The sequence below is a fragment of the Ammospiza caudacuta genome, chromosome 3 (genome assembly GCF_027887145.1).
Source record: "Ammospiza caudacuta isolate bAmmCau1 chromosome 3, bAmmCau1.pri, whole genome shotgun sequence".
Lineage (NCBI taxonomy): Eukaryota > Metazoa > Chordata > Aves > Passeriformes > Passerellidae > Ammospiza > Ammospiza caudacuta.
In genome coordinates, this window is record NC_080595.1 from 26,282,723 (window position 1) to 26,307,505 (window position 24,783).

The following is a 24,783-nucleotide window of genomic DNA, read 5'->3' on the forward strand; positions in this document are numbered from 1 at the left end:
GGCTCTGCAGGCAATACCTGCAGTGTTAGCAGAGTGCTCAGGTGAGCCAGGGCAGCATCTGATAAATGATGAGAAACAGCAGGCCCAAGTGCACTGCACCACACACTGCTCAAATGCACCACAAATTGCAATATGGTGAAAGCTGACTGTCATGGAGTCTCCTGGGAAATGTACCACTGGATAAACCTTCCCTCCATCTATGGTACCAGAGCATTGCTACCAAGCCACTGATGATCTGATGCTGACTGATCTGGTAAATCCTGTCAGTACAACAGTGAGAGAATCCTTGGTTTCAGCTGCTAAATAAAGTATAGGAGAGATGAATGATTTTTCAGTTGTCAGGCTTATATATCTGCAAGGAAATGTTCCCAGAGATATTCCCCAGTCATCAGTGTCTCTGATTCATGACAAGAACTTCCAGGAATTCACTGCATTGAAAAGATAACCTGGAAAATATACCTGAAAACTAAGCATTTTCAAGGGAGTTTTATTCTGCACTAGTCAGAGTTGATGACTTTTGAAATAGGTTTTAATGTATGAGAATATAATGGTCTTTATTTGTGTAAGATGACTTTTCACTTAAATTCAACAACCCATTTAGAGCAGAGCATACCCAGGACGCTGTAAACCTCCACAAACTGAGCTGGCATTGAGGCTCAGAACAGACAAGGAATCCTCCACAGAAAATTAGCACAGAAAAATGCTTCCCATCTCTTCGTTACTCCAGTTGTATTTTTTTATCTAATAATAAATGAAACTTTAAAACCCCCCATGCTCATACATTTTAATCTAGACTGCACTGGGAATCCTGTTATCTGTAATATTTTCAGCTGGGCTGTTTTGGTTTACATGTGTGCTGCACACACATACACGGTCTGAAACAGCTCTGCCTCTGCCTGTGCCTGTGCTGCATGAACACCAAGAACTTGGGCCATCATTTGTGCAAGCTTTTCAGTGGGGCATGCTCGACTTCACACACATGCTCGGGTCGGAGGTGTCATTGAGTGCTGTCACCTGTCCCTGTGCTGTCCCCACCCAAAGTGTAGCTCTGCAGCCCTCTGACACAGCCTGGCTCTCCTGGGATTTGATGGGGGTTTGGCCAGTGATACTGGGGATGATTTTGCACATTTTTGTACTGTAGGAAGAGGCTGGGTGAGGAACTGTGGACTCACAGAGAACACTGTGGCCGTGTGTGTGACTGGGACCATGTAGTTCAGCGCCCTGCAATGAGCAGGGACATCTCCAGGTAGGTCAGGCTGCTCAGAGCATTGTCTTTTAATATTTCCATGGATGGGACATCCACCTCCTCACGGGGCAACCTGGGCCAGTGTTTGTAAAAACCTTCCTCCTCTTCTTCTCCTCCATGCCCTTCCAACTCCCGTGCCGACCCCTCATCCTTCTTCATCCCTCCAAACCCTCGTGGCTTCTGTGGCTGAAGACTGCTCTGTTCTGTCCTGTTCCGTTCCCAAAGGACTTGGTGAGAAATGAATGAACAGTTCCAGTTTCCGCGCCGTTATTTGTCGGTGCTAATTCCGTGTACAGCAGTGGGTCCCCGCGGGGTCTGACGCCGTGCCGCTCCCGCTGCCGGTGCACGGGCGGAGCTCACGGTCCCGGACCGAGCATCGGGCATCCCGTGGTCGCTATGGGAACGGGGCGGGCGGGGCGCGGCGGCGGCGGCTGCGGAGCGGCGGCTCCGCTCAACTTCGGCAGCGGCGGCGGCGAGAGGCGCTGCCCCGGCTGGGCGGGACGGCAGCGGGCAGCGCGGTGAGGAAGAGGAGCGGGAGGAGGAGGAGGAGCTGGGGACACGGCCAGCAGGGTGCCCGGTGGAGGGGACCGCTGTCTCTGCGGCGAAGAGCCCGGGCTGGGTGCCCCGGTCCCTGTGCGGGGAGCGGGCACCGCCCGGCCCGAGCGGCTCCCGGCAGGGCGCGGGGTGCGGCCGCCTCCGCCGGGACGGCCCCGGGAGCGAACCCCGCCTGCAGCTGCAGCCGGTCCCGGTGCCCTCAAGCACCTGCGTTTCTTCCGAGGGCCGCCTCAGCTGCAGGGTAGAAAACGGCACAAAGTTTCCGTGGTTTGGAGGGACTTTTAAACTGGTGCCGGCTCTTGGCGGGAGGCTGAGTGAGTGTGCGGAGGGAGCGGACCGAGCCCTAATCGCTCCAAGGCACTGCTCTAAGCGCAGCTGTTGTATCTCGTCACCAGGGCTAATCCGCAGCCCGGTGTGGGTTTAAGCCTGCTGTGCCAGTTAGAAGGCTTGACTGCAAGCCACGTCCTCCTCCCGGTACCCTCTCCGCTCGCCCTGAGTCCGTCTGTCCGCAGGAGCAGCGGGAGCGCTGGTGCCAAAGGTGAGGCGGGATGGGTGGGCAGGGAAGGGAAGGGAAGGGCTCGGGGCCCCCGGCAGCTCTGCCGGGCTGGGCTTGGGCTCGGCTGCTTGGGTGATGGATAAGCGCCAGGTAACTGGTTATGTAAGGACAGGCAATCGAGGAGGAAGGCATGGTTTATGCTACTTTATGTTTATTGCCATATTTAAAATCTCTCTGATCAGACACCTGCCCTACTAAGTGCCTGCAGGGTGGAAGTTCAGTGTTTGTCAACCCCAGGGAGGTGCCACGAAGATCGGTCAGACAACTTCTGAGTTATGGCACTGTAACTGAGGCTAGCACACACTGTGCATCTCCTAGTGCTGATACATTAATTAAAACCCATGTGAGGACAGCGCTGTTCATGCTCACAGAGGCTCTCTGTGCCCACAGGTGGGACATGCAGCTATTCCAGGGTGGAAAGCATGAGCTTTCCTGGAGCTCTGCCAGTGCTGTGGGTGATCTCGATAAAGACAGGCTTAAGTTTTCAAGCTGTAAATTTAGCTTTCTTCTTTTGGTTGCTAATTTTGGAACAATGTATATTTTTAAGTAGCTCCTGTCACAATGATCAAACTTAAACACTGGTCCTAGTGTTCTGCAGTACAGAGAAAACTCTGCAGTCAGAGTGGGACTTTGGGGACCTTTGGTCAATATTCATTCTGGTAGATGCCATAACTAAGGTTCAGTCCTGAACAGAAATGTACAGGTGTCTGTTAAACTGCATTCTCGCCTGTGATGCAATGAGTTCCTCCTGCTTTCCCAGAAGAAATGTGCATTCTCCATCCAGTCCTCAGTTTGGATGGAGAATGCAAATCCCACCTGCCCCTTTTCACAGCACTTAGTCTGGTCTTCACTACAATATATGAATAAAAATACTTCAGAGGGCCTGACAACAGGTGGACTATGCCTTTGGGTCAGAGTTTCAATCTCTTTATATAACTCTGTGTATGAATATCTGCAGTGGATGACAGTATTAGAAACTCCAATCTGTGACATTACTGCCCCTTTAATAACATTGTGTGGTCAGTAGTAGAATAGAGAAAGATGAGCTGGGGATCTCTCAGAGTTTTAATTCTGAAAGTGTTTTGTATTGGTCCCTTCCATCAGATGCTATTACTGTTTTATTGCGGAATACTTTTTTCTGGTGGTTTAGGTGATTTTAATAACAAAAAAAGCTCTGGGTCTGTGCTACCTTCTGAACTCTCATTTACACAGCTGAATGAATGGTGAAGAATACTTTACATCCCTCTGTCCTGACTGGAAACTTGGCTTTGTAGTCTGCAGAGATCAAAGCAAGGTATAGAATTGAAGGTGTGTTTGATCCACCATGGCAAGATCTGAGCAATATATAGGAGTTTTAGTAACAAATCAGTCAAACAGAGCAGTTCATTGTGCTTTAACTTCCTGTCTCCTGTAGGTTTAGGTAACAGTTTAGTGTAAGTTGTATAACAGACTGATTTTATGGTTGCTAGTGGAAACATTGTTTCGAGCATGAGTGATATATTGGCATAAAAATAGTTCTGTTTTTCAACAAAGGGAACTCATTTGCTTTGATAAGTAGATAAACTGCAAAATACTGCTCTGCTTCATGAGCAGATTTAGTAGAACCCACCCTTTTGCTTTTGCAGATAACACAAAGATTATCTTCTGTAGAGTGCCAGGCATTAGGAGAGCTCCAAGCTATTGGGCCCTTCCTTCACTCTTTCTTTAAGACTGGATTTTCCTCTGGAGTTAATCAACAGAACTCTCATTTATTTCAATGAGATAAATCTGTTTTACATTTGTGCAGCTTTGCTGCAGATCATAGAGCTGTACCTGTTACATCAGCTACCTTTCCTCATGGTGTTTTGGTTAGTGACTGAAAATCATCTTTCTCATTCTCACCTGAACTTGGGGCCCATTTTGCACTGAATTCTTTTTTCTTTACCCCTCTTGCAATCAAAATGCAGATGTAAAATGCATCAGATACACTTGTTTTCTAGAAGATTGAAACTCTAAGAATGTGTTACAAACTGTGGTAATACCGGGAGAGATAAGAGTAGTACTTTTAGCATATTCTCAATTTTAAAGGCTTTCATTAAAAGAAAAAATCTTATGAGGGCTACCAGGTGTAGAAAACGTGACATATTCATGTATTTCATCACTGTTGTGGTATTTCCAGAAGGCCACTCAACCTTTCCTTTGATAGAGAGAGTACCACTCAACCTTTCCTTTGATAGAAATAGTACCACTTGTTTCTCTTCTGTCCTGCAGCACCTTTGGTTTGCTCTGAGTCCCTCCTGTCGTGTTTACGTAGCGGTGATTGTTGGTGACGCACCTTCACTAAAGGCTTAAGTGACTTGTGACTCTGTGACAAGGACAGCAGACAAAGAGCCAGTCCCTTTGTGTAGTGCTGACAGTGCCAAACCTGCTGGAGCAAAGGGAATGCAGAGCAGGGGCTGCACACTGAGCAGCAGCATGGCTGTCCCGCAATTTTGGGAGCGACTGTCCCGCTGCTTTGGGAGCAGAGCTGGCAGCAGCAGGGTCGGACACACAGGGGCAGGCAGGTCGGACCCTGAGCCCAGCCATGCTGGGACAGACAGACAGACATTGCCTGGCATGCAGGGGCCTGCTGGGTGCCACAGTGCCCTGTCACAGCTGGCTTTGCTCCTCGCACTGCTGCGAGGCTGTCCCCAAACACCTGTCACCACAAAGACGTGACAATGAGGTTGCATTTAAAGCATTCGCTTCATCCCCTGCGCTTCTGTTATTCAAAGCTCCTTGCTACCTGTAACAGGGTCATGTACCTGGAAACGTGTTAACCACTGTGAATTCCAATTTTTTTAGTCCAGAAATAGCCTGTGTCCATCACAACAGGGGATTCAGTGTGCTTACAAAGCAAAACACAGGTTTTCTGCTGTGGTCTACCCCTGAATGTACTTCAAAGTTCTCTCTCTTTATTCTGTAGGTCAGAATGAGGAATGCTGCTGTGATAATATAATGATATTCACACTGCTTTTAAATTTCTTGATTGACAAGCTCTACCTACTGCTTTTTCAGCATTAATTGCTTCGTGGCATCCCAGGCTGAGCTTATAATAATTTCCACAGAAATTACAATCACATGGCAGGTAGCTGTAAACACCTTAGCCTTCCATGTCACTGAACAAGAAATGAGATTCCAGACACAGAGGAAGTGGAGTTCTTTGGGCCCTGGTAAGGTAAAATTCTCTGTTTGGAGAGGAAAATGGCAAGTAACTTTAAAAGCCCCACAGAATATCCTGAGTTGGAAAGGATGGACAAGGATCATTGCAGTTTAGCTCCTGTACCTGCACAGCACATCCTGAAGTGTCACACCACGTGCCCAAGAGAGTTGTCCAAATTGTTTTTCAGCTCTGTCAGGCTTGGTGCTGTGACCATTTCCCTGGGGAGCCTGTGCCAGTGCCAGCTGCCCTCTGGGTGAAGAGCCTTGTGCTGACATCCATCCTAAACTTGCCCTGACAACTTCAGGCCATTCCCTTGCGTCTGTCACTGGGCACACAGAGGAGAGATCAGTGCCTGCCCCTCTGCTTCTCCTTGTGAGAAAGATGTAGACTGCAGTGAAGTCTCCCTCAGTTTCCTCTTCTCCAGGCTGAACAAACCAGAGAGTGGTGGAGAACAAAGAACAGAGATTCTTTAACAAAGCTATGGTGGATTATATAAATAAAACTGAGAGGGTGTTGGCAGCAGTTTCTTAGTTAGAAGTTGCTAAGATTCTTTGGAATAAAATCTAAAATATATTAATCACAAGAGAAATAGAATTTGAGGTTCATCTTTGATGCTGTTGCTACTTAATGCTACTCCATACAGATAGAGCCAGCAGCAGAGCCCTGACCAAAAGTTCTGCCTGAGCAGCTGTTAAACATTGCATCAGTTAGCACAGAATTCAGAGAGGGGGGTAGCCAAACCAATTTCAATCTACCCATGAGCTGCAGTCCAGGCAGGTACTTGATACCTTTTGGTATCTGAAGGACACTGGACTTTTCTGGACAATGTAATCCAAATCTTACTGAAGAGGTAAATAATTTAAAACAAATTTTAATGTGCTCTGCAGTTTGACATTATCTCTTTTTCCCCTGACTATGTGTCTTCTAAAAAGTACAATTATGGGAACAATTTGGAGGTCAGACCCACTTTGGAAATAAATTTCTTTGTTTGTTAGCCTGTGATCTGGCATGTGTGGAAAAAGGCTAAGTGGGTATCTTGCATGAGCAAATTCTGCTCTCTGACTGTAGCTATAAGGAACTACCACCCACGAGAAGGGAGGGAAGGCATTTCCCAGCTCCTCAGCCCAGTTTGTTGGCATGCTTTGACTGGATGATGATGGATTTCTTGGAAATCTGTCTGCAGCTGAGTGACAGCCTTTCTATTGACATCACTGGATTATGGATTAGGCTTCTCTCACGTAACCCCTTTAAGGCTTCTCCTTCTGTTCCTGCGCAATCACCACGCCCCCAAGGCTCTTGAGAGCCACACAGGACTGTCAGCAGCACTGTGAAGGCAAAGGCAAACCACAGGAGACTTGTCCAACAGAGGACAGAGAGTCCTATTCTACTCTCATTTTTATCAAAATGCACACTTCTCACTCCCTGCATAATCCTCTCCTATCCTGGAGGGCACTACAAGCTGGGAGCAAGGAGAAGGATCAATGGAAATGAATATTTTATTCTCAGAAGTTGATTTTCTGTACGCCAAGCTGGCCCTGCTGATTGACTCATGGTTTAAGACTCTGACAAGTCTTAGCAAGTGGTGATGCAGCCTGGAGGAGCCTGGAAGAGCCTGTGTCTGTCAGGCTGGAGGAACAGCCCCCAACTGGCCAAAGACCAGCCAGAGAGCAGGCCAAGGAAACAGACTCCCTTTGCTGGGGAAAGGGCTAGGAAGGGCTGAAACCCTGTGCAAAGAAGGTGAAAAAACAGATAAGGCATGTGAATGTTGATATTTCTGATGGTGAGGTCTTTGGAGCAAGAAGAGGAAATCACATGGGGAAACATGTGAGAAGGTAAAAAAATGGAAGATGAGGCTCAGAACATGCCCTGAGAAAATGGAGAAAGCTACAAAGTACATGATGAGAAAAATGCAGGAATTGCTGACAGTGTGGAGAATAGTGTAGGAGTTTTGAAGAAAGGCAAAACTAGCAGGAAACATTTACACGAAATACTTTCAGCAAGACTTGCTAAAAATTACTAAAATTTTAAGTAACCCCTCAGAGACTGTGAGGGGGGGAGAGAGGGGGAGAAAGCCAGGTATTCCAGACTTTAGCACAGTTAAGGTAAACACATGCTTAAAACTCTGTGAGGTGGTTGGTCAGACTTCAATCAGCAGTGACCTTCCAGGCAAAGGTCTGGGGTCAATGACACCAAAGTCTCAAACCCCAGGTCTGTTTCTGGAGTAGAACTTACATAAACACCTCAGAAATTTTGGTTGAATAACACCAGAGATGTTCATCAACTGGACTGTGTCAGCTCCCAGGATAGCCTCTTAGAAGGAATTGGAAAATGGACTAATTGGGCAACAGAAAGATCTGTATTTAGCTGGGGCAGTGTCTTTTTAAAAATAATTTTAATGTGAATGCTTGCAAAGTATAAATTTGCCCTTTTCCCCAGTAAGAAGGTCAGGTTGTAACTTTTGCCTTTCTTTAGTTGTCCCCATCTTGCCAACAGTGCTTTGAGTTTTTCCACATGGGAAAGCCATTTTGAGTCAGTTAATGATTAGCCTGCCTGTGAACTTTAAATTAAAACCAGCAGCCACAATTAATGGAGCCCACAGTATCTTCTGCAGGCTGCTAAGAGCAGTAGTGGAAGAGTGGTGGCTTGTTGAGCCTGCTAAATAGAGATGGCCACTTGCCAGCTCTCAAAAAGAGGAGATGATGGATGAGGGAAGGGAAGGAAACAATCTCATACAAACAGGACTCCCTTAGGAGCAGCCAGCACAAGCTGCCAGTGTGCATGAAAAGCTTGCATGGGATTTTCGTTCATTTGAAAACAGGCCATTTCAGCTGCAGGTCAGGTGCTCTCCTTCCTTTGTAGTCTTCTCATCTGGAAGCAGATTTTTATGGCAGTCAAGTGAACGCCCCATTTGGGGTCAGAGCTATCCATGTTCCCACACTAAAAGCAATTCTGCCTTTTACCAGAGCTTTCTGAAAACTCTGGGACTGGGCAAAGCTCAGGTCCAGCAGGCCTTGGTATCAGCAGACAAAGTATCCAAAATATTTTTCTGTTTATTCTCTGTAACACTAGTGCTAGGTAAAATGGTTCTCATGCAGAATGCCTTGCTTTGAGGGAGACCTGTGGAACTAAAAACCATAAATGCAATAAGAACAGCCCAGGATCATGCAAAGTCCAAGTCTCCTTGCTGTCTTTCCCAGTCTGAGCTCTAAATTCCCCTCTTGCTCCTCTTCTAATGAAACAGCTGGTGAGCCAGGAGTAGCTGGAAGGGCATTCCTCAGTTGTAATGCTTTATATTGATTTACCCCTAATGCCACTGAAGTCAGCAGAGTTAAACCAGTGTGAAACCAGGTCATAGCCAGAATTAAAATACAGAAGGGCATGTTCACCTTCATCAGATAAAGGCACAAACACAAATAATGGTACCTGTAGCAGCTTACAAAAACTACTGTCATCACAGAAGCTGAAAAGAAACAGGAGACTTTAAATTATTTACAACAGCTTGTGGCCTGTTTTGCCCCTCACTTTTGTTAGGGATACTCAGGGGGTGATCAGACCAAGGAAAAGCTCTTCATCCTTAATGCTGTGTGATGGTGAGTGGAGGCACCATGTGGCAAGCTCCAGGTACCCACTGGAGTGGCAGGGTCACTGATTTGAAGCTGTCAGTGCCTCAGTTCCAGCCTGAGCCTGTTCCTGTGTCTGAGCTGAGACACCAGAGCTCTGCCTGCTGCTGTGAGAGCTGTGGCTGGAGGCACTCACCCTGGCCATAGACACAGAGGGAAGCATTGGCTGCTCCTCCTCCTCCAGAGCACAGGCATGGGGAGGGGCAGCAGTACCTGCAGCAGCTGCTGGCTGTGGCTGCTGTCACCAGGATAGCCACAGCTGATGCTGCAGGGCAGCCACTGCAGCCATCTCTCCTGTACAGGCACTGCAAACCAGCCCAGCTGGTGTCACCTTATTGCAAAGCTCCTCTACCTTCTGGGTGATTTCTCATGGACAGCTCCTCACAGCACTGACTCCTTCACAGCACAACCAACAAACTCCATCTCTCCTCACCCAGCTAACCCACTCTTCTGTAGCACTCTTCTTATTCTTGGTTACAGCTGTGGCGTGTTAAGGGCAGGCCTGTTCCTAACCTCTGGTAATTCATACAGCTGCAGCTCCTCAGGAGAGAGATTACCTCCTGCACTATTTTTATTTCCTTACATTCTATCCCCCCACATCCTGGTGCTCCTGTTTGCAGGGATGGGAGATTTGTGCCTCACACTCTGAGCTGGCTGCACCTGTGACCTGTGGAAGCTTTTAGGCCTTTTGTGTCTGCCTTCTGAAGAGACTGGCATTGCTTGCTGGGAGAGGTGGGGTACAGGACTAGAGAAACTAGTCCTTTGATGCAGTTTGGAAAACTTCCTGCTTCTAGAAAAGTCTAAGCATTAGAGCCTGAAATAATTTCAGATGTGGGACACCGTACAGACTATCCAGGTTTTTGGAGCATTTTCCTTTAATGGTGTCATTTATTTACATAGTATGAACACTTTGGAAAGTAAACAGGCTACTGTAGGATGAGTGAATGATGCATGGAAGCATCTTTTCCTTGTAGTCCTGGCAGAATGCTGTGGATCAGTTCTTATCCAGGAGTCTGGGAGCTCGTGGCTCTCAGCTCTAGGGGGAGTATTGTGCAGTTATGAGCTTTTGGTGGTTTTTATTGTCACTAAAGGTGGAAGCTTAATGAAAAGCATATTTTCTCCCACCACTTCATGCCTGTCTGTGTCCCAGCAGTGAGGATTTGCTCAGGCCTGCAGAAGCAGACTGTTTAATCCCTTGCCCTCATGTTAACTTTTGACGCCATGTCCTGCTTGGGCTGCTGCCAGAGGAGCCTCTCTGTAATCCCAGCTGCAATCCTTATTTGTGCCACCCCTGTCCCCAGGGGCTAATGGGAGGGAGCAACAAGGCACGTAAGTGCTCTGTGTGAAGAAACAGATGCTGTTTTTCTCCTCTTCAGCTCCCCAGTGCCTGTTTTGGAGTCCATTGTGTTTAAATACAAGTACAATAGGTAATAACTTTGTTCCATGCATTGTCCTCCTGAAGGGACAACATGAAGGGATTGGCTGGGTGGGGAGTTAATTCCATCTTTTTCTGAGCTGATTGATGCAGTTTGTTCTGTCTGCTAAGTGCTGGGTAACTCCCAGCAGCAGAAACCTCTCACTTAGAAGTAACAATAGGTTAAACCTTGGTATGCTTCTGCTTCCCTCTCAGAGCAGCCTCAGTTCCCTTGGCACTGGGGGTGCTGCTGAAGGTACTCCTGCAGCAAAGCAAATAATTGGACTTGTAGATGGTGGTGTAGCCTCTGCTGCATGCAGCAACACATTTGCTAAATAATGGTTAAAGCTCTGGCCCTGTACCTCAGGCTCCTGTGAGTGCTGCCCAGGCAGGGTGAGCTCTGCTGCTGATGTTACAGCAGCAGGAGCAGCAAACCTACCCAAGTGTGTTTGGTTTGTGTGGCAAGGGGTGGGGGCTATGGCAGTGGCTCCTGTGGGACACTGCCAGAAACTTCCCCCGTGTCTGACACAGCAAATGGCTGATGGCTCCAGCAAGGACCCACTGCTGGCCAAGGTTGAGCCCTTCAGTCCAGCTGGCAGCACCTCTGGGATAGCAGGTCTAAGAAGGGGAGAAAACAAAAAGGAGACAGAAGGGAGGCTATGGGATGGCAACAGCTCTAAATACCCCAAGGTCGGTGGGGAAGGAGGGGCAGGAGGTGCCTCAGACAGTGGAGCAGAGATCCCCCTGCAGCCCATGGGGAGGCAGCTGTGCCCCTGCAGCCCATGGAGGTTCAAGGGGATGAAGAGATCCACCTCCAGCCATGTCCACAAGAGGCTGGGACCCTAGGGGAAGACCACAGTGGAAGAGGCTCCTGGCAGGACCTCCTGGAGAGAGGAGCCCAAGCTGGAGCAGGTTTGGTGGCAGGACTGGTGGCACCATGGGGAATCCACACAGGGCAGCCTGTTCCTGTTCCTGTACTCCTGTGAGAGACCCAGGCAGGAGCAGTTCATGAGCAACTGCAGCCCATGGGAAGGACTGACACTGGAAAAGTTCGCGGAGGACTGTCCCCATGGGAGGGACCCCACACTGGAGCAAAGGAAGGATGAGGAGTCCTCCCCTTGAGGAGGAAGGAGCTGCAAAAACAGCTGCAGTGTAGTGAACTGACCACAGCCCCCATTCCCTATCCCTCTGTACTGCTGGGTGGGTGGGAGGAGGTAGAGATTTTGGGAGTAAAGCAGAGCCTAGGAAGAAGAGAAGAGTGGGGGAAGGTGTTTTAAAATTTGGTTTTATTTCTCATTATCTAAGTGTGATTTGATGAGTAATAAACTAATATACCCACAATGAGTATGTTTTGTGCCTGACAGTAATTGCTGAGTGATGTCTCTGTCCTTCTCTCAAACCATGAGCCTGTTAATTCATTTTCTCTCTCCTGTCCAGCTGGGGAAGGGAGTGATTGAGCTGCACTCAATCAATTTGGTGGGCACTTGGTGGGCATCAGCTTCAGCCCACTGCAGCAGGTCACAGAGATCTCCAAGGATCTCCTGGCTAGAATGTAGCTCCCAGCCATCCTTTGACTCCGTGCACTGGGTTTTTACAGGTGGGGTTGCTGCAAGGTTGTGCCCTCCCACGAGGGTTCAGCCAGGCGAGCCCAAGCCCCGTGTGTGGGCAGGAGAACCTTCCCCAGCCTCCAGGAAGCAAAGCATCCTTGTAACCTGGCCTCAGGTGGCAGGGCTGTGACTCATTTCAATGACATGCTGAGAGGAAGTGAGGGTGCCTCTTCACCCTCTGTCTCATGCTCTGAGTGAGCTGGCTGCTGCAGGTGAGATTTCTCAAGGTTTTGGAATCTCTGCTGGTCACAGTGACCCCGAGATGCATTGGAAAGTCTCCTTGCCCAGCCCAGCCATTGAAGAAGGAGTCAGAGCTCTTCTGTTCTCATTCTCAAAGTTGTTTATTGTTTCTAATCTATAAAATTCTTTCTCCAACCCGCCACAGATCTGTCTGGCAGGTTGGGTTGAGGCACACTGCCCGTTCTTAGGGCAGTGTTGTCTTTTTTATGCTAAAAACTACGTGTACATGATTTACTATAACTTCCCAATACCTAACACCTATGTTAGACAATGAGCTTCTACTCTAAACCAGTCTAAAAGTGCCAGTATCACCCAGAAGGTGGAGGCTAGGAAGAAGAAGGAAAAAGGACAAGGCAAGCCCAAATTCCTCCATCTTGGGACCCTGAGCCCCCATTCTAAAAACCTCAAAAATCTATTTTTCACCTCATGACAAACTAACTATTATTCTACTTATACTTTTTTGACTTGTAATTCTTGATATAAAGGTTGGTAATTTTTTCCATGGGTCAAGATCAAAGGCACAGGGGTCTTGGGCACTGTGCCAAGGTCTCTGAGCCCCCTGAGCAGGGGCTCAAGCCCTCCAGTAATTCGGCCTCCTGCTGGGCTCAGGTTTGCCCCCAAGCAGGCTGCAGGGCCTGATAGCTCAGTCCTTAATGGGGACAGACTGCCTGAAACCCAAGCAGCTCTCAGCCTCTGAGCTTGAAAATAGTGATCTTAAGGGATGATAACAGCTCTTTAGTGATTATCAGCTCTTTGTGATTCCAGCCCTTAGCTTGCCACAGGAAGGCAGATGCAGGGAGAGAGAGGAGAAGGCCGTTCTGGCATTCCACACACGTTTTTAGTGGTTGTTCTCTGAAGGTTCCAGTGACAGCTCCTCTAACCAGCATGGGCTAAAACAGCCCATTATATGGGATACAGGGGGATCAGAAATTGTCCAATAGCAGGGGTTAAAGGAGAGTGACCTATGGGGTTACAGAGAGATAAGCAGGGGTTCGAAGGCAGAAGACAGGGGCTTCTAGCTATTCACCATTGTCAGAACCCAGGACATCCCTCTGGCTGTCCTGAGCAGCCAAGACCCCTGCCAGGGGGCTCAGAGACCCTGGCACAGAGCCCAAGATGCCTGTGGGTTTGATTATGACCCGTGGAGCAAGTTACCAACTTTAGATGAAGATCAGCAAGCCACAAGAGTTTAAGTAGAATATTAGTGAAGTTATCAAAGGATGGAAAAGTAGATTTTAGGGGTTTTGCTATGGGGGTTCAGGGGGCAAGATGGAAGGAACTGGATGTGGCAATCCTTTCTCCTTCTTCTTCTTGGCCTCCATCTTCTGCTGTGATGGTCTAGAGTAGAAGCTCACTGTCTAACATAGGGGATAGGTATTGGAAAGTAATTGTAGACATTGTATACGTAGTTTTTAGTATAAGACATAACACTGCCCCGGGGGCAGGCAGAGTGCCTGGGCTGTCTTGCTGAGCTGACCTCAGCAGGGCAGGAGAAAATTTTTTATAGATAAGATAAAATAAACAATCTTGAGACTGAGAAATGAAGAGCCCTGACTCCTCCTTCAAGTGCTGGGCTGGGAAAAGAGACTTTCTAACATTTCTCAGAGTCACTCTGACCAGCAGAGACCCCGAGACACCATGACTTGGCATTTCCTACCTTTAGGCCTCTGCTCTCCACAGGGCCCTTGCAGGCCCTGGGCCTGCTACACTCCAGGGCAGCCAGAGGAATTTCCTGGGTTGCCACACCAAGGTGCCCAGCACCAATTATTTCCAAGTGGTTATCCAGCAGCCATTTCAACAGCAGACTGGAGGGGTGAGGGGGGAAGTGTTCTCAGCTGAGGTGTGCACTGTTCTTTTTCTCTCCCTCTCCACCCTCACCCCACTCCCTGCAGAGACACACAGAGCACGATGTCCCTGGCATCCTGGTTCAGGTGGAATGAGCCCCCAAACCGCATTTCCCAGAGGAGCCCCACGGAGATGGTGGTGGAGACGCTGATGATGGAGCTGAGCTGGCAGATGAAGCAGGCCGAGAAGCAGCAGCGTGAGCGCGAGAACGAGTACCGGCGCATGAAGAGCGGCGTGGACTACGGCTGGCTGGTCAGCTACCCCAAGCACAGCTATGACATCAGCCCCGGGGAGAGGTTGCAGCTGGAGGACATGTGCACCAAAATACACCCTTCCTACTGCGGGCCTGTCATACTCAGGTACTGTGAAGGATGGGATGATGAAGAGCTTGCCTTTCTCCCTTTCCTCTTTAGGATGTGTGAGGAGAGAGTGAGAGTTGCTAGGACCAGCAGAACAACCAAAATGTGGCATCTTGTATTCTGAGTTGTGCTGGGATAGTGTTTTTGTGAGAGAAGGGAAATCTAATGTTTTAAGTCAGTTTAACATCATTTCCCCCAAGAAGTTACAGAATGCTATTTCCCTCTGACATTGGTTGAGTGCTTCATGCTCCTGAGTAGCCAGAGCAGCATTACCTTGTTGATGAACAGGTACCATCTCAGTACCTGTTCAGACTTTGGAATCATAGAGAAACTGAGATTTAAATGGACCTGTAGAGGGATATACTTCCACCTCCTACTTGGAGTAGGGCCACCTTCAAGATCAGGTTGCTTAGGGCCTTGTCCTGTCCACAGTTGAATATCTCTGAGGGCAGAGTTTCCATAGCCTCTGAACAGCCTCCTTTGGTGTTTCTCCCCTCACACTGGAGCTTTCATTTCTGGATTTAAGCTGTCCAGCAGGTCTATTGAGGCACTTGTCCCTAGTGTTCAAACCAGCCTAAAGGTGCTATTATTTATTTCAGCCTGTGAACCAGGTATTCCCAGAGAATGTCTCCCTTCCCTACCCTCCCTCTTCACCCTAGACATGGAGTCATGGGATGCAGGTGGGGATGAGTTGGTTTGAACAGCCAAGTGGTGCTTCTGACTTCTGCAGTGTTTAGATGTGCACAAAGCCTCTCTTGCTGCTGAGCCTTTCAAGTGCTGCCCTTAGGGCTGCTGCCTGCCTGCTGAGTGACCTCCTGTGAGAATGCCTTTAGAAACTGATCTAAGCCTGCTCTAGCATGCAGACTGGAAGGGAAAGGTGTGGCTCTTTTCCTTCTGGGGTGGCTGTTCTAAGATAAACTCTTGCACTTGGCACAGTGAAGGCAAACTTGGCAAAGTGAGGAGCAGTGACTCTGCAGTGCACCTCAGCCAAAGCAAAGTTGTGCAATGAGCCTTTATAATCAACTTCCCCTGCTCCAACATGTTCTTCAGATGGGATTAGAGTGAACACAGTCCTTACAGAACATATACAAGAGGCTCTCAGCACCCTGCAGTCCCTCACTGCATATGCTGACTCCTCTTTTGCCTTGAATTGCAGCTGCAAAAGTGCTGGAAATAGCTGCTCCTCTGTTTTACAGTGGATGTAGCCAGTAAAGAATGCCAAAATTACCTCTCTAGCCCTCATTTTCCCTGGGGCTGAACCTTGGAAGCAACCTGGCACACAGAACCTTGGCTCTTGCAAAGGTTGCCATGATGGCAGAATTTGGGATCATTTAGTGACCAAGACCTCTCCAGTGAAAATTTGCTGGGAACAGCACCTGCCTTGTGGTTGTATAACTCCAAGCTATGCTGTAAACAAGCCACTTCAAACCCCTGGGATTCAGAGCTATCTTTACCATCCCCAGGGCCACTGAGCAAGGTCTGGCTGGCTAACAGGTTATTTCCATGGCAGCAGGCTTTGTTTGCTGGAGCAGAGGGGCCCCAAGGTTCATCCTCTTCTGGAAAGTATTAAGCTGAGCCATATACAATTTGCTGCTCTGCTATTTGTTTTTTGTTTAATTGATACAGATCATGCTAGATGTCTGATTTCAGTGCAGCTTGTAATGGTTGTTCACTGTTGTTCAGGATTCAGCATACTGATAAATGTAAGTAGATAAAGGCAGTAGATAAATGTACTCAACAACGTTGGTGGACTCTGTGTGGGTGACTGAAGTAGGCTAAAACCATCCTCTTAAAACTCCTCTTACAAATAGGGTGCTGTCATAAATTGTATTACACCGTGATTTGAGAAGTGGCATGTTTTACAGAGCTTGCATGCTTAGCAGAGCCACGCTAAAATAAACCCTGAGGATTTCATAACCTTTGTTGGTTCAATTCTATGACTGAGAAGGGGCTATCACAGGCACAGAAATGGTGGAACTGGATTGTGTCAAAGGTCTGGCTGATCTGATGAGCAGTCTGCATTGACCAGTGGCATCAATGTAAGGAAAAGAGCAAAGGACAAGGAAGAAAATCCAACAGCAGGGACAATTACACCTCATGTATAGCATCCAGCTTACTGTGCCTTGTAACTGGGAGACTTTTGGAGCCACAAGTGGACCTTCTATCCATAATTGGCTGACGTGGCTTTTTCTTTCAGTTGTTTAAGTTGTGGGAGCTTTTCTCTTTTTGAACATGTATAAATTTATAACATTTTGGCACCCTGTGGCAGAGCTCCACCCCTGAACTACAACTCTGTTACAAAAAACTGTGTTTTGCTTGTCTTAAGCTAATGTGTCCTAGTTTTATTCAATAATCCTTTCATCTTCTGTTGGAAATGTTAAGAGTTGACTCCTCTCCTTTTCTACCTTCTAACTGAGAGCTCTGTCATTCCATGGAATTTTCATTGCTGGTGAGGAAACAAAGAAAAAGAATGGGGCTTGCTATGCTAGGAGGTGAAAATATACAGGGGAAAGAAAGAAAAAAAGAAAGAGCCTGTGATTTAAAAGAAAGACAGCCAAAATTGGATAAATTCTCTTTTCAGAAAGTGAGATAAGATGGAGATTTTAGTAACTTCCCCAAAATTCCATAAGATAATAGGAATGCAATGAAACCTCCACATTCCCAGATAAGTACTTTAATAATAAGATCACTGCACTGCTGATGTGCACTTCTCTGTGACTTCCTCATATGTAGCAGCTTTTAGAAAAATCTTCCACCTAAAAAAAGTTTGTGAGCTTGCATTGGGAAATTCAATTGCAGAGCATGTACCCTACCAAAGCCCTTGGTTCTGACTGAAATAGTAAGCTTGATCTTTTCCCTTCCACTTTAGATATTTGAAGAGCTAAGGTCCTTTTTGAAGTCCTTTTTGCACTCAACAAGCACGTAATTCTTAAATAACACAAGGAGCAGGCATCTTGCAAGACTGCATAATTTGTTTTGTTTGTGTCATGCAAGGTCTCCTGCTTTGTGTGCCTCTGAGTTCAGAGTCAAAGCCAGAACAAAACATTTTTATGTGAGTTGTCAGAGATGTCACTTTGTTCTCTAAAGGTCTAAATGATCCAAATTGTCCTTTCTGTGGGTATGGGCTCATTTACTGAGAGGCAGATTTTCTCCAAATTTGTTTCTTTAGATGTGCAGGAGGCTGGAAAGGAGCACTTCACAAATGAACAGGGTTTTTTCAGATCCAGATTGCCTATTTTGTATTTTGGGTCAATAGGAACTTCTCTTTGAGGCTCTTGGAATTCTGGAAGGATTCAAATAGACTGCAAATAGCATCAGATATCTGGAGACTCTGATTCACCTCATGCAAATAAAGCCATTGCATTCAGGAGTAACTTAGCTTTAGGTTACTGGGTTAGAGATCTCCGTTTATTTAAAATGAAATCTTGGAGCCAGCTGAAGGAAATGACAGTGAGTTTTGTGAGGTCTGTAGTACCTATCTGCCCTGGTCAAACTGAACAAGTAGAATGGTATGTTGCCAATTAAAAATGCTGGATTTTCCCCCATTTTTACTCAGAGCTTTTGCCGTAACCAGAGCTAGTTAAAGTCTGTTTAATTTATTTCAGTTTCAGCCAAAGTGAAACAGTTGGTTTATGTCCTCCTGTGTCCAGAGGGAAACAAAAGACTCCCTTGTATGGAAATGTGAACCTGCATTTTGGTGATCTGAGTTGTTATCAATATCCCAGGCTAAGGACTATAATTTTATAAGGATTGTGTATAGGTGAAGTGGCCTTCCTAGTAAGACTTAATGTAAGACAAATGACTAAAATCAGAAATGGATTTATTTACAATGACAAGCTTGAGTTTGAGGTGATGTGACACAAGTGTTGCAATTAGTGTGAATGCTGTAATTCTTTGGGAGTCAAGGAGCCTTTTCTAGCAAAACTGTTTGAGTGTTACCCTAGAACCAGAATTACTGCTCAAAATATAGATTCAGGAGTCAGCAGCTAATTATTAGCACTAAGCAACCCCACATTTTCTTTGAATGACTAAATCTACTTAGAGCTCCCCATTCAGACAGGCACTCGGGAATACCCTGAACTATAAGCACATTGTTTAAATTCATGGACTTTCACTGGATTTAAGAGGTCTTTAAAGTTCAGGCTGTGCTTAGGGAACCCACTGTACAGGGGACCTACAGAATAACACAGGCAGGTGACAGTGCTTTAAAAAGCAGTGCCAGGATGAGCCAAGCACGGCAGGATTCTTGAAACCTGACAGCCCCATAAAGCAATGAAAGGGACAAATTTGTTTGAACTGTGATTCAAACAGTGCCTGGACTGGGGAATGTGCTCATCCCTGTGTATGCCTCTTCATCCTCCCCAGGTCTGTGCTGGTTCAAGGTGAGTTTTTGTCACGTCCCAGTCACTGTGTGACGTGCATGATGTATTCCAGGAGAGCAGCCAGCACTCCCACAGCTTGAGCCACAGATCAGATACAGAGGTCTGCTTTTGTGATGAGTAAGGGAGCCCTGCTGAGGTGTTTCTGGACATGGTTGTGAGGTTGCCTAGTTTGAAACTATCCCATGCACAAGAGTAAGGGTGTTAACTTGTGGTAGAAGACAGATGAGCCTTGTGCAATTTTGTGTACTTAACCCCACTGAGCAGCTTTGTGTGGAGTTTGTTTCCCAAGATACAAGGCCATACTGCCTGATTCCAGTGGTTTTCTGGTTTTATATGTTGGCTGTTCTGTGCAGAGAGCAGACTGCTGGAGCATTCAGCATATCAGCTGGTGTTCACTGACACCCGGGGAAGATGACTTGGTTATGTGTAGGTGCCTGCAGCAAAACCATCTTTTTTTCTGATACACAGACTGGTGTAGCTGGAGCTCAGCCCTGATAACCTGTCCATCTTTTCTGTAGAGAAATATTTGTGGTGTGCACTCCTTTAGGATTTCCTACATGAGCTTGTCCGTTACCCAGACGTGCTGGTACTGAAGTTAGGTGGGCATTAGTAAAGGGGTGAAGTTAGTTCATCCTGTTAGGGGAGAGAAAAGGATCCCCTTTCACTTCTCCGTCAGAATCAGGGTGGCTTTCCATTGTGTGACTGGCAGACAGCCTTTTGGATTCCTTTCTCTTTGTTTCTTAGACCTGCTCAAATCCTTACAAAGTAGTTTTGGTGTTGGTCCTGAAAAGTTAGAGGTAAATCTTAACAGCAGACTTGATAAAACTAAGCTAAAAAGAATGTAAACAGGCAGAGAGCTGTGCAGGTGGAAAGCTACCCTGATTTCAGAAAACTGTTTCAGCTGGATTGGTTGGGAGTGTTTTCAGCAACCCAGGGCATTAGCACTGGAGCTCTCTGCTCAGGGGGAATATTTGCTGTCACATCATTCATTTCCCTCTGGTACCCAGAGCCAGGCACTGGCCCAGTAATAGCCTGATGTGTGCTGCTCCCTGCTCTGGAGCCACAATCCAGCAGTGGGACACACAGCCTCTGAAAGTGGAGGCAGTGAGGAGGCCTTTTGCATGCACAATTGCCAATACAAAAGAGGAGGATGTAATTATATGTATAAAATATGATAGCACCTCTCTTTAAAACACACATTGAGATAAAATAATGGAATGTCTCATTTTAGTTCACCTCTGCAATAGAAATCCTTTGAAGCTGCTTTCCCTGGTATAATAATAAGAATGTTGAGAAGACTTGAGTTTCTATGGACTCACCTGTCTGTGCTTCAAATAGGATAAAGGGAAAAATGTATTTATTATGAAAACTGTATTTTGGGCTCTTTGATAATGCAACTGAAGTGCTTCCTCAAAAGGCAAAAAGGAAGTTTGCAATGTCCAACAAATCCCAAAGTTTGCAAGTCCAACAGTTCCTGCTGTTGTCTGCTAACCCTAAGCAAGAGATCACCTCTTTCACTTCCAGGCTCTGCACAATTCTGCAGTTTGGCATCACTGTGCCAGTGCTTAAATACCAGCATGAACTGCAGCACTTCAGAGGCCTTTTGCACCCAAACATTCAAAGTTTTCAGGTTTTTGGTGAGGGGGCAGAGGAGGGAGACTAAGAATTGAAAGTGACTGAAACAGTTAAGGAACATTTTGGTGCCTTTGGAAGGTTTTGTGTCAATCTGCTCTGGCTGGACACTGGAAGGCACTGGTGCTTCTGCTGACACTGAGTTCCTTCAGTGGGCAACTTTGGTGTCCCCACAGCTGTACCTGTAGCTGCCAGTACTTGCTGGGAGGGAAATATCAGGATACAGCAGGGTGTCAAGATGTGTAGCCAATTTCAGGCCTCCACAGTCGGAGTTAAAATACATAAGCATGCAAAAAGTTTTTCTGGTTTCTCTTTGGCTTGGTTTCTGTCCCTGCTATCTTGGGTATCCTTTGGCACACCATTAAGCAATGCAATTCCATATTGTGCTAAACTCCTTCTTACATTCCTGGGGCTTTTCAAAAACCCAAGAGGCAATATCTTATTCTATCAGCTTCTGCTGCATTGGGCTCATTTAAATACAGTCCTACTGTTTTCCATCCTTGTTCAGTTCTGCTGGAGGAAAATATCAAAATGCTTACCTTATATACTTTAGCTTCCCTGCAGTACAAACACCTGGATTTTAGTGAAGTACTAGCTTAGCTCTGTGTCTGCTTGCAGGTATAATTTTACCTTAAGAAGTGATAATTTATTAAAAGAGCAGCCACATTACCACCTGTCACAAATGTGTACTATTACAGAGCAATCAGAATATCTAAGTGACCAGAGGGTGAGCCTTGGGAGTGGCTCCCACACTCTCCAGGCTGGGGACAATTCACCCAACAAGGTGTCAGCAATGGCATGATCTCTTCATTGCTCAGCCTGTGGCCCATTCAGTGGCTTCAAGAAAACTATTCTGCCCTGCATCTTATCTTCCTCACCTTCGCAATAAACACTGATGATTCTTCACTTCCTTGGTACTAATCTAGGTTAATAAATTTCAAAAAAACTCCACTTTGAGCTCTTTGCTGAGAAGGTACTGAAATAATTCAGAGTTATCTAATTAGATACAGCATTGTGCTGCCAACTGAGACATTTTCAGCTGAGCCAGTCCATTATGTCACAGGAATTCATAGGAAGATGAAACACCATGGAAAGAGTACCAAAGAAAGTGACTGGATTTTCCTTTGTCTAGAGCCATTGGGTAATGCTATCAGGAACAAGAATGGAAAACAGGGGAAGTCATGTGGGGCTTTCCCTGGTCTACCTTGAGCTTCCGGTAAGCTGCAGTTCAGGGACTATTTCAAGCAATGATGTCCATTTGGACAATCACATTTAATCAGCAGTGCTGGGGATATTTTCCACAAACTTGTCCAATAATTTTGTTTCTTAAGCTATTAATAGCATTGAGTTCTGGTTTAATAGGTTGTTGTGTGAAAAGAGCACTTCCTTCTGTTTCAAACTTGCCATCTAGCTTTGTTTGGTTCTCCCTATTATTTCTTGTGCTTATAAGAAACAGTGATTCATCTCTTCCTTACATTCCCTGGCTTGCTTGTGATTTTAGAGACCTTGGGCATATCTTCACGGCCCCTCCTTGTTGTTGTTCCTTTTTGTGCAGGGAGTCACATTTAGCAGGAAAGTGCAGGTTCCAAGCCTAGCACAGGGATTTGGCAGCAATCTGGAATTTGAAGTTTTTAATCAAAGCTGTGCCTTGCCTGTGCTTCCAGGTTCAGGCAAGTGGTTGCAGAGTACGAACCAGAAGCGCAGGAAGTATCCCGGCTCTTCCGCTCCGTCCTGCAGGAAGCTGCTGAGAAGATCAAAGAGGAGGAAGAGGCCAAGAAGCTTGCAAGGCAGTGGAACACAAAGAACAGAACCAGCCTCTCCTTAACAACATTTAAATCTCGGTCCAGGATCTCCCCATTCATCAGTGACATCAAGACCATCTCTGAGGATGTAGAACGGGGTACCCAGCCCAACAGGAGGGTTTGGAGCATGCCAGAATTTCGGAACACCAAGGACTTCTGACTCTATACTCAATAGGTTTTTAGACACTGATCTTTCAAAGCCCAGTTAACCCTTTTTTAACTCTACTGTTCTTTTTTCCATCTCTCTTTTCCTGCCTGTCTCTGTCTTGGAAGCTGTGTCTGTAGTAATTGCTGCTGATGCCTGCAGCCTGTCACACCATTTATTACCAAACATGGTAGCCTTTCCTGTAACTCTGTAGCTGTTCAGAACCTTAAGGACCTTAAGGCTCATTTACTATCTCATTTTTATTACTGCTTTCTTGTGGAAAATGCATTAGTTTTGCTATGTCTGTCTTCTCCCTTTCCCCTCCAGCCTGGATGTAGTTATCTATAAAAACTTTTGGCTCAAGCTACTGAGAGCTGCTGGCTGCACCGATCTTGCTGAAAGCAAGACAGCCACTTAAATGAGTGGGGCTTGCAGGATCAGGCTTGTAAGCTAAAGCTAGTATCTGATTTGGAACTGAACTTCCTTTTCCAACTAATAGCCTTCCTCAGTGCTACAACAAACTTCACAGGTAACCTCAGCACTGCTCTTGATCCGCTTTTTTTGCTGACAGTTCACAATCCAACCTGGGTAGAAACAGACCCAAGCTTTTTGAGATTAAAGACCAATCATGTTCCACAACCACCAGTTTATGCATGTTCAAGTTTCTTGGGTACTTTCTCTTTTGTGCAGGCAGAACCCCCAGAACTTTGCACCTGCAGAGCAGATAGAAATGTATCACCCTGCTGTGTAGATACAGAGGTGGATACCTCAGTGCTGTGTCAAGTGCTGTTCTGGGGCCTCAGTGCTCTGTGTTGCTAAGTGCTCTATCCTACACCCCCGAAATTTAACAGAAATCACCCTACACCCCAGAAATTAATATTTATGGCCAAGCCTGAAAGAGGGCTGAAGTAGAATATCCATGTAAAGGGAAGGGTCTCAGCATTCATCTCCAGGGCTCTCTGTACAGTGGCAGTGGTTGAGATCATGTGAACATTTGCTGCTGTGAGTGACTGAAGTGCTCTGGCAGATGAAGGTTCTTCTGAGACCTTGAAGAGGCAGGAAAATGCGACTAAGGTAAAGCTGCTAAGGCCCTAACTCAGCATTGGCAGCGAGAGCTCTCACCAGCAAAGGAAACAGCAGGGCACACTGTGAAAGTCAAGTGTCCTGCAGAGAACCCAAGGGCTAGGATGCTTTGTGGTGACCAAGGGGCGATGGGGAATGAAGAGAGGGACTTGCTTGGATGACTGGCTGCTGGGGAATCATCTCAGTGGGGTACAGCCTCCTGGAGGACCCTGTAGCTTTGTTGTTCTTTTGTCCGTTTCCAGCTATTTTTCCCTGGGGATCTTTGCAAAAGCATGTGGGTTCTACAGCCAAGATTAAAACCCTCTGAAGCTGTGCCAACTCTGGGAAGAATTCCAGTGCATGAAATCTATCCTAGACTAGAAATGTGCAGCTTCTTCCAGAGATGAAGGAAGGCAGCATAAAACAAAGATCAAGATCAACCCCCTAGAGCTCTCTGAGACTGGGATTCTGACTCTTCCTCTCTCCCCTCTGGGCTATGTGACATTGAAGACAAGGCTTTCTTAGCAGCAGCAGGCTGCAGTTTCTATCCCTTGGTAAACATTGCTGCCAGCAACCCTCCTAGGGACAGAAAGCAGCTCACTTTTAATCAAAAAGTCAGGGCTTCCAAATACAGCATCCAGTTTGGGACAGGCTATTCCAAGTTTAGGTCAATGAGGGAGAGTTTAAAGCCTTCTGACAATCAGCTTAGTGTTTTTCAGACATATGTCCTTGTGAAGTAACGTGATTGTGCACATGAAGTAAAAACCAAGGCTAGACATACTTAGCATAACCTTAGCTGTCTAGAAGATGTAGGATCTCTAGCAAGGGGACACCACAATTTGCAGAAACAATTCTTGTTTGGAAAAGAATCAGCCATATTTTTTTTTATATATTTGCAAGCCACTGTATGGTACTGAAGACTGAGATGAGTTCATGAATTTCATGCTGCAGCTCTGTTTTCCTTTTATTTGCACTTATGTTCCGTTTGGCACCTTCAGTATTGACTGCATCGATGAGATGTTTGATGGGCTGCTGGGAGACACGGGACCTTCTGCCACACAGCTCTTTGTTACAGCACAGTGTCTGTAGCATGCTCACTCTTTCTAAGGAGAATCAGCAGTAAATACCTGCCCTGCA

The 24,783-nt window shown here is 46.6% G+C and overlaps 1 protein-coding gene across 1 annotated transcript; it reads left to right on the top strand.

Moving 5' to 3' along the window:
* The first annotated feature begins 1,711 nt into the window (after positions 1-1,711).
* On the top strand, positions 1,712-23,223 carry RD3 (RD3 regulator of GUCY2D). The gene is made up of 4 exons (XM_058801769.1): positions 1,712-1,764; positions 2,197-2,339; positions 14,312-14,623; positions 22,302-23,223. Exons 3-4 carry the CDS (start codon positions 14,328-14,330, stop codon positions 22,597-22,599), a joined length of 594 nt encoding a protein of 197 aa, XP_058657752.1. The 5' UTR covers positions 1,712-1,764; positions 2,197-2,339; positions 14,312-14,327; the 3' UTR covers positions 22,600-23,223.
* The last annotated feature ends 1,560 nt before the right edge of the window (positions 23,224-24,783 follow it).

Coding starts and splice junctions, on each gene's coding strand:
- RD3 (XM_058801769.1), top strand. CDS start 14,328: ATGTCCCTGGCATCCTGGTTCAGGTGGAATGAGCCCCCAAACCGCATT. Junction 14,624..22,301: donor TGCGGGCCTGTCATACTCAG/GTACTGTGAAGG, acceptor CTGTGCTTCCAG/GTTCAGGCAAGTGGTTGCAG.